We start from the raw sequence: 10,000 nt of genomic DNA, 5'->3' as shown, positions 1-10,000 counted from the left end.
CGTACACACACACACACAAACACACACAGGTACAGGACCCCCCCCAATCCCATGCACACACATAAGAATGTAAACCGCCACATTCTGATCATGCCATAATGCAATCACACACACACACACACACACACACACACACACACACACACACACACACACACACACACACACACACACTGATCCCCTGTGCTGCCAACCCCAACCCGGCCTTTCAGAAGCTACGCTCATTCGAGTCATCTAACTAAACATCCCCTACATGGGCAAACAGACCTCTCATTGTATTGCTAACCACTCCACTGACACACATGAACACACACACGCACGCACACACACATGAACACACACACACACACACACACACACACACACACACACACACACACACACACACACACACACACACACACACACACACACACACACACACACACACACCTCGAGGTGACCCTTCTTGTTGCCCCTGATAACATCAGGTGGGATAACCTGAGATGTGTTTTCAGCACTCTGGCTTCTGCAGTTAAGGAATTCCATGCTGTTGTATTGTACAGCATGTGGATGGATTGAGGGGCACATGTTTGTGCAGTCATGGGTGAGCGGTTAGACTTGTATCCCAAAGGTTGCCGGTTCGACTCCCGACCCGCCAGGTTGGTGGGGGGAGTAATTAACCAGTGCTCTCCCCCATCCTCCTCCATGACTGAGGTACCCTGAGCATGGTACCGTCCCGCCGCACTGCTCCCTTGGGGCGCCATTGGGGGCTGCCCCCTTGCACGGGTGAAGCATAAATGCAATTTTGTTGTGTGCAGTGTGCAGCGAACACTTGTGTGTTGTGGTGTGCTGTGTCACACACACACTGGAGTTTCCCAATTGGGCTTTCACTTCACGGCTTTCACATAGGCACATAGTCAGTGGCACATACTGGACCAGGGATGGGCAACTTTCATGATGAGGAGGGCCACATATTTTCAGCGTGACCATGGGAGGGCCAGATCACCACATATCTGGCTGCAACTTGCAATTCAAGGTTCAGTTGGCTGCTCCATGATTGCTGAAAAATTTTGGAAGGAATGGGACTGTTCTCTGTCGGCCAATAGTAGCCTATAATTTCAACAGATTGACTCAGTAGTGGTTTAAAAAAAAGGCTGTTCATACTTTTTTTTGAGGTATGGCTTATCTATGGGCCGCACTGAGTGAGGAGGCGGGCCACATGTGGCCCCCGGGCCTCCAGTTGCCCATCTTTGTACTGGACAAATACCTACAGTATTTGACAATGGCCACGTTTACATGGTGTTTTTAATCCAGAATTAATCATTCAGAATTAAATAGTTCCGCCGAGTTTACATTGCACTTTCATTTAATTCCGAATTGTGAAGTGTTTACAAGACGTTTTCAAGGCGGAATTAAGCTTTATTCAGAATTAAATTCAGTGTATTGTGAATTAAATTGTATTACAAATGCACGTTCAGTACGTACATGTTAGTACACAAACACACACACACACACACACACACACACACACACACACACACACACACACACACACACACACACACACACACACACACACACACACACACACACACACACACACACACACACACACACACACACACACACAGACACACACACACACACATGAACTCATACACAAAATATTACAATGCACACACACACACACACACACACACACACACACACACACACACACACACACACACACACACACACACACACACACACACACACACACACACACACACACACAAATACACACACGCACGCACACGGTGCCTCTTCCAGCACGTGGGCATGTTAAGATGTTACACCATCAATCCATCCGCAATCTGAACGGACTGGTCTTTGACATGAAAGCGTGTGTTAAAACATGTATTTTGACATCTGCTGACCAGACTTTCTGTAGTGTACCATATGTAGCTCTCACCAATATCATGGGAAATAGCTGACATGTTTCATGTTTGTTTTCATTCTAAGATGCTCAGTTTAAGACCTTTATGTTGCATATTACAGTAATCACATGAATGCAAAGGATCAAATGCACATACAGTACCGTTGGGAATCTGGCGCGTACCATACCTACAAATCTGTCATGATGCTTTTTACTCTCTCATCTCTCTTCTTCTTTATCTTTCTTTGTTTTATTTTTTGGCCCTGTGGTCTATTGTCAGTCGGATGTGCTGTGCTGTTCAGCCCACTCTGGAGAGATGCTTCAGTACATTACATTACACCGCATGTTTAAACATTCAGCGTCCAGACATTCTTTCCAGGCGATCTATGTTAGACTTTGTCAACGGAAAGGAAAAACATGGTGTAATTCACTCAACATACATGTTTGTTTTCATTTTGAGATGTTCAGTTAAAGATCGACATGTTGCATATTAATCACATACATGAATGCAAAAAAGGCACCAATGTGTATACATGCGTATGTGTGTATTCGTGTGTGTGTGTGTGTGGCCTGAGGGAGCCATCTCACGACTTCAGGACTGCTTTGAAACCACAGACTGGGACATTTTCAAAACAACTGCCACCCACAGCAATCACATTGACATTGAGGAGTACACAGACACTGTGACCTCCTACATCACAAAATGCATCGATGATGTTACAGAAATAAAACACATCACTACCAGGGCCAACCAGAAGCCATGGTTCACAGGAGACGTTCACCGACTGCTGAGGGCCAGAGACAAAGCCTTCAGAGCAGGAGACGTAGCTGGCCTAAAGACAGCAAGGGCTAACCTGTCCCAGGGCATCAGGAAAGCAAAAAAGGAATACTCAGACAAAATAACAACACACTTCAAAGACAGCAGAGATGCACAGAGCCTGTGGCAGGGCATACAGGCCATCACGGACTATAAGCCTGCACCACGAAGCTGTGACAACAACACCTCTCTGCTAAACGACCTGAACAGTTTCTTTGCCCGCTTTGAAGCACAAAATGACACTCACCCACAGAAAACTCCCCCTCCCCCCCATGATCAACCCCCTTACCTGTCCTCTGCCAGTGTTAAGAGGACACTGGCCACCATCAACCCACGCAAAGCAGCTGGCCCAGACAACATACCAGGCCGAGTGTTGAAGGATTGTGCAGAAGAGCTGAAGGATGTCTTCACAGACATCTTTAACATCTCTCTGGAGCAAGCAGTCATCCCATCACTTTTCAAAGCTGCTACCATCATACCTGTGCCGAAGAAATCATCACCATCATGCTTCAATGACTACCGTCCTGTAGCACTGACGCCCATAATCATGAAGTGCTTCGAACGGCTAGTCCTGTCACACATCAAAGCCACCCTACCCCCCACCCTAGACCCCTACCAGTTCGCATACCGAGCCAAGCGATCCACGGAGGATGCAATTTGCTCTGCCCTCCATCCAGCCCTCACCCACTTGGACAATAAAGACTCATATGTGAGAATGCTGTTCATTGACTTCAGTTCAGCATTCAATACCATAATACCACAACAACTCATCAGAAAACTGGACAAACTAGGTTTCAGCACCTCCCTCTGCAACTGGCTGCTGGACTTCCTGATGCAAAGACCACAAGCAGTACGGGTAGGGAACAATACCTCGAGCACCCTGACCCTGAGCACGGGGGCTCCGCAAGGTTGTGTTCTCAGCCCCCTGCTGTTCACGCTGCTGACACACGACTGCACAACGACCCACAGCACTAACCATCTAGTGAAGTTTGCGGATGATACAACACTGGTGGGCCTCATCACCAAGGGCGATGAGACTCACTACAGAGAAGAAGTAGACCTGCTGGCCAGATGGTGCAAAGACAACAACCTCCTGCTGAATGTCAACAAGACCAAGGAGATTGTTGTCAACTTCCAAAGGGTCCAAAAACAACTGCCACCACTGACCATCGACGGCGATGCTGTGGAGAGAGTGAGCAGCACCAAGTTCCTTGGAGTGCACATCAGCGACGACCTCTCTTGGACCACCAACACTACATCACTGGCGAAGAAGGCCCATCAGCGTCTCTACTTCCTGCGCAAACTAAAGAAGGCAAGTGCTACACCCTCCATCATGACAACATTCTACAGAGGAACCATAGAGAGCGTCGTGTCCAACTGCATCACAGTGTGGGGAGGAAGCTGCACGGAGAAAAACAGGAAGACACTCCAGCGTGTTGTGAACACAGCGAAGAAGATCATTGGAGTACCACTCCCCTCCCTGCAGGACATTTACACCACACGCCTCACCCGGAAAGCACTGATGATCATCAAAGACACAAGCCACCCTGCACACAAACTGTTCAGCCTCCTGCCCTCTGGAAAGAGGTACAGGCGCCTCCGTTCCCGTACCACCCGGCTGGCGAGCAGCACAATGCACCAAGCGATCAAGATGCTGAACACTCAACCCACTCTCCCTCCACTGTCAGCCTCTAGCCAGCAAGGCCACTGACAACCCCCCCCCCATCCCCCCCCACCCCCCCACCCCACTGTCAGCCTCTAGCCAGCAAGGCCACTGACAACCCCCCCCCCATCCCCCACCACCATATCTGCAACTGAACATTCCACCTGCACTACTATACTTGTGACTGAACTTTCAACCTGCACTAACTCAAAACATGCACACACACACACACACACACACACACACACACACACACACACACACACACACACACACACACACACACACACACACACACAAGCACACTGCACTTTCTGCACTAAACCCAAACATACACACACTGACACACACACACACACACACACACACACACACACACACACACACACACACACACACACACACAGACACAGACACACGAACACACACACAAGACGCACACCGCACCTTCTACCTGCACTAAACACACACACACACACACACACACACACACACACACACACACACACACACACACACACACACACACACACACACACACACACACACACACACACACACACACACACACACTGCTGCTGGTGTACTTGACAGACCTTTTTTATATTTATTTTCTTCAAAATGCTACTATTACCATGTCAGAACGCTATAAAGGACTTTTTTTAGGAAAAGCACAAAAACACAACAAATACCTCTTAATGTATGTCCTCTACAAGTCTTCTGTTGTCCAGTCTTGCACTTTAAATGTCTGTATGAGCACTGTCTATGTCCATACTGTCTTAAGTCCATGTATAAGTACTGTCTATGTCTATACTGTCTATGTCCTTACCTTAATTAGTCTATGTCTGTATGGGAAAGCAAGAAATGTAATTTCAAATTCTTTGTATGACCAGTGCATGTAAAGAAATTGACAATAAAAACCTACTTGACTTGACTACTTGTTTGTGCTTCCGTGTGTGTGTGTGTGTGTTGCTTTCGTGTGTGTGTGTGTGTGTTGCTTTCGTGTGTGTGTGTGTGTGTGTGTGTCAGGTGGAGAAGCAGCGTTCTGACCTGACTCGTGAGCTGGATGACCTGACTGACCGCCTGGAGGAGGCCGGAGGAGCCACCGCCTCCCAGGTACAGTACAGTGGAGATCAACTTTCCTCTCTTTGCTTCCCTTCTTTATTTTCCTCTTTTGTCGTCTCCCCTCTTCTCTTCTCTTCTCGTCTCTTCTCTTCTCTTCTCTTCTCTTCTCTTCTCTTCTCTTCTCTTCTCTTCTCTTCTCTTCTCTTCTCTCCTATATTTTACACCCCTCTCCTCTACTCTCCTATCTTTTATGATCCTCTCCTCTCCTCTCCTCTCCTCTCCTCTCCTCTCCTCTCCTCTCCTCTCCTCTCCTCTCCTCTCCTCTCCTCTCCTCTCCTCTCCTGTTAGACTACTCCCCCCAGACAGATTGTGGACAACATCAAGTTTATTTTTCTTTCGCTGTGCAGTCTCACCGTCTGTTATCTGGTGTGAAATCTCTCCGCCTCATTCTTCATGTTTATCTGTGCTGCCCTACATACCCCTCCATACCACCTGACCTTGCCCTCTCCTCTTTCATCTCTCTGTGCCTTTATCTTTCCCATCTCTCTCTTTGAGTCCTTTTCTACCTCTTTTCCACCTCTCTCTATCCTCCCTCTTTCTTTCTTTTTTCCCCCCCCGTCAATCTCTCTGAGCTCTCTGTCCCTTCATCTCCTATCTCCATCAACTCCATGCTTCTTTATTTTTCTGACTCCCTATCCCTCTTTTTCTCACTTTCTCACACCCCCTATACCATCGCCCCTGTCACCCCCCAACACACACACACACACACACACACGCACACACACACACACACACACACACACACACAACACACACACACAAACACACACTGTCTCCCTCCCTTTCCTTCTCTCTTTCTCTCGCTCTCCCTTTCTGTCAATCACAGCTAGAGGTGAACAAGGAAGTAGAGGGAACAGCAGCATGTCTTACTATTCTATACTATTCTTACAATTACTTTACCTTTACTTCTCTTCTCTTTTCCTCTCTTCTCTTTTCCTCTCTTCTCTTCTCTTCTCTTCTCTTCTCTTCTCTTCTCTTCTCTTCTCTTCTCTTCTCTTCTCTTCTCTTCTCTTCTCTTCTCTTCTCTTCTTCTTCTCTTCTCTTGTCTCTCCTTCACTCTCCTCTCCTCTCCTCCCCTCTCTTGACCTCACCTCACCTCTCCTCCTCTCTTCTTCTTTTCTCCTCTCCCCTCCTCTCATGACCTCGCCTCTCCTCTACTGACCTCTCCTCTCCTTCTCTTATCCTCCTCTCCTCTTCTCTCCTTTCCTCTCCTCTTCTCTCCTCTTCTCTCCTCTCCTCTATCCCCCTCTCCTCTCCTCTATCCTCCTCTCCTTTCCTCTATCTACCTCGCAAGAAGCACAAGGCCGAGCAGGTTTCTTGAGTCTAACTCATTTCTTCGTCCCCCCCCCCCCTCTCTCTCTCTCTCTAGATGGAGGTGAATAAGCGTGAGGCTGAGCTGCAGCAGGTTTCTCTAGTCTAACTCATCTCTTCTCTCCTTTCTCTCCTCCTACCCCCACCCCCCTCTCTCTGTCTCTCTCTCTCTCACCACATCTCTCTCTGTCTCTCTGTAGATGGAGGTGAATAAGAAGCGCGAGGCCGAGCTGCAGCGCCTGCGTCGTGAGCTGGAGGAGGCCGGTCGTCAGGCGGAGGCGGTTGCCGTGGTGATGAAGAAGCGCCATGGTGACGCGCTGGCGGAGCTGGGGGAGCAGTGTGAGGGGCTGCAGCGCACCCGTGCCCGACTGGAGAAGGAGAAACAGAACCTCAGGCTGGAGGTGGACGACCTCGCCGCATCCCTCGATAACCTCCAGAAAGCCAAGGTCAGTGGACAGACACCTATTTACCCAATGTTTATGAACTAGAAATGCACTCAGAGAGTACAGACCTCCACCAAGGAAGCTGTTTGATAGAACATTTGACTTAACCTGGTTCTCACGCGATGGTCTGGAACATTGTCAATCGCTTAGCTCTGGAAAGGCGCGGGTGTGTTCATAACAGCTCGAACCTGATTGGCTTTTTTTTAATCACATACTACTTCAACCACTGACTTGTATATCCCCACCCCGCGATCCCGCCCCGCGATTCCGATTGGACAGGCTATGAAATATCTGATTCCGTTCGGGCTCGTCTAAGATTTCCAGACCCTCGTGCGAGCTCACGAAGTATAATGAAGATGCACGAAGCACGAAGGGTCTGCGTGAGTGCCAGGCTACATTTGACTATGTTTCACCCTCATTTTTCATGAAGTATTTTCATGAAAATGTACTAAATAATTAACTAATATTTACAAGTATGATCAGAGCACAGTAAGCTTTGCAGCTAAAAATGCCTATTTCTGTTAATTCAAAATGGTGGACAATGGAGAAGATTCCCCTTTTCATGTATGAATAGTGCCATTTTATATAATGAATACTTAGAAATTGGTGGTGGTGTTAAGTATTCATGAAAAAGGAAATTGGTAACTGGGCAGCGTAAATTCTGCTAAAAATATTACACAGTGCACCTTTAACTTTTTGATAGTGGTGGGCCGTTATCGGCGTTAACGTGCTGCGATAATGTGAGACTCTTGTCGCACGATAAAGAGAATATCGCACGTTAATCTATTCTCAAAATATAGGTTTGGAGTTTGGGTAGGCCCTATGCACGTTACCATAGCGTTTAGGCTAATTGACAGCTTTTAGACTGCGCTCCAGTCGCTTCTCCTCTCTCCACCTGTTGTTTCAGCAGACCTACTAAATATGAAGTGTTTGCATGCTGAAAACATTAATCCCTCTGCCGTGGTAGTTGTTGTTTGAGTGCTTTTTCATAAGTGGTAGACTAAAGAGACGTTATTGTTTGAGGTGAAGTAGAGAGACATTATTGTGTGTGAGTAGCTACCAGCCCGACATAGCCTACATTTCCTCACGCATTGCATCTTGCCTGTGCTATAATTGCAAAACATTCCGTGTGATAGTCCTATGCATTTTGAAGATTGTCAAACTGAAACTGTCAATATCTACTCTCGCTGAATGTTTGTGTTGCAATCGCGCACATTTGCGATTCAGTGAGATATTCTCATGTCCGACGGTAATAAACCTCGCGGTTGTCGCGCTTGACTTTTTTTTTTTGCAAACTGAATTCATGTCGAGTTGTAACTCATCTGGCATTCTAACTCTGAGAACAACTGTCAAATCGCCGTGTGCCAGTGCTGTAGTTCTAGGTTCTAGATAGGCATATCCAGTAGCCTGGCTCTGCTGAGGGCTGCTGTGCCTACTACGCGCAGAGCTCCTCCCTCTCTTAAAGGAGCCGCTGCTCCTTTTAACAGTCAGTGGCAGATTCTCTCTCTCTCTCTCTCTCTCTCTGCCCATTAGAAATGCTGAATTGTTGAGGTAATAGCCTATTGTTTAAATAGCCTAAATGTTTGATAGATTTATCTGTATTTGCCTCTACAACTTATAGCGCTGTTCATTTTGAAATTTCAGTAGGCCTATCTTATAACTGTAAATGCTTCCTAACATATTGGACACACTTTACACATATTGCTGTGATTTTTTCATCTCCAAGTATCAACATGACCATTTTTTGAAGATGAGATGCATTTTGGAAAAAAAGATGAGCTCTGGTCTAATGCGCCATCTGTCTTAAGAAACCCCAAGGTTTTTTTCGGCATTATTTCGCTATCGTGCCTATTCTGAATGAGCCATTTTGATATAGATTAATCTAGATTAATCTAGATTAATTTCATAATTACAGTGAGATTAATCTAGATTAAAAAAATTAATCTATGCCCACCCCTACTTTTTGATTATCCTGCTGAAATACAAGCACACAGACAAACAGACAAACCAACACGACCGAGAAAACATAACTTGGCTGAGATAAATATAGTCGAAATGGACATAGAGGTTCAACTGGAGAAGCAGAAACACAACCTCAGTGTGTGTGCTCGAGTCTGAGTAAAGGTAGAGAAAAAGAAAAAAGCGAAAACAATAGATGTTAGATGTCGATCTACAAGTAGACGCACTTGTTCACACATTAATTCTCTATGAGTGAGGTCACTATTTTCTGCTGTCTACCTACGATCACCTACTGGTTCAGTGATTCAACTGGAACAAATACGTATTTGATTTCTCTGCCTGGGGTGTCAGTCTCTGCATGTCTGGCCAACTGACATTTCGGGTTCACACTGACCTCACAGCCATTAAAAACACAATAAAAAATATGTTGGACGCATTACATTTTCCGCACCGGTGGGGGTTTCAGACCTCGGTGTCTGTTTGGAGGTGGATGAGCTGGCTGATTCTCCCCAGACAACCAGTCGACAGCAGTGGATACACAGGGCAGATACTGCTGTTAATTTCAACCTCACTCACATCTGCTAAAACAACAAAGAGAACCACAAAATATGTACTGCAATGAATATGCTTCTAAAATAATCCACCAAAAACAAACAAAAGGTAGGATTACATAGTTTGCGAGGTGCCCGTGGAATGTCTACAAAATCTACACCGTCATGAAAAAATACTGTTTAAATAAGGTTGCTGTGAGAATCTTTTTCATCACTGAATGGCAGCAATTG

The 10,000-nt window shown here is 46.5% G+C and overlaps 1 protein-coding gene across 1 annotated transcript in view; it reads left to right on the top strand.

The window, feature by feature from the left end:
• LOC134467976 (putative uncharacterized protein MYH16) overlaps positions 1–10,000 on the top strand; it is a 101,329-nt gene that overhangs the window by 48,263 nt on the left and 43,066 nt on the right. The window contains exons 8-9 of the mRNA XM_063222000.1: positions 5,410–5,496; positions 7,017–7,262. Of these exons, the coding sequence (XP_063078070.1) occupies positions 5,410–5,496; positions 7,017–7,262 (333 nt within the window). The remainder of the gene's footprint in view (positions 1–5,409; positions 5,497–7,016; positions 7,263–10,000) is intronic.

Source organism: Engraulis encrasicolus, chromosome 17 (genome assembly GCF_034702125.1).
Source record: "Engraulis encrasicolus isolate BLACKSEA-1 chromosome 17, IST_EnEncr_1.0, whole genome shotgun sequence".
NCBI classification, from domain to species: Eukaryota; Metazoa; Chordata; class Actinopteri; order Clupeiformes; family Engraulidae; genus Engraulis; species Engraulis encrasicolus.
The sequence above is the reverse complement of the archived record's forward strand: the minus strand, read 5'-3'. Positions and strand labels throughout refer to the sequence as shown.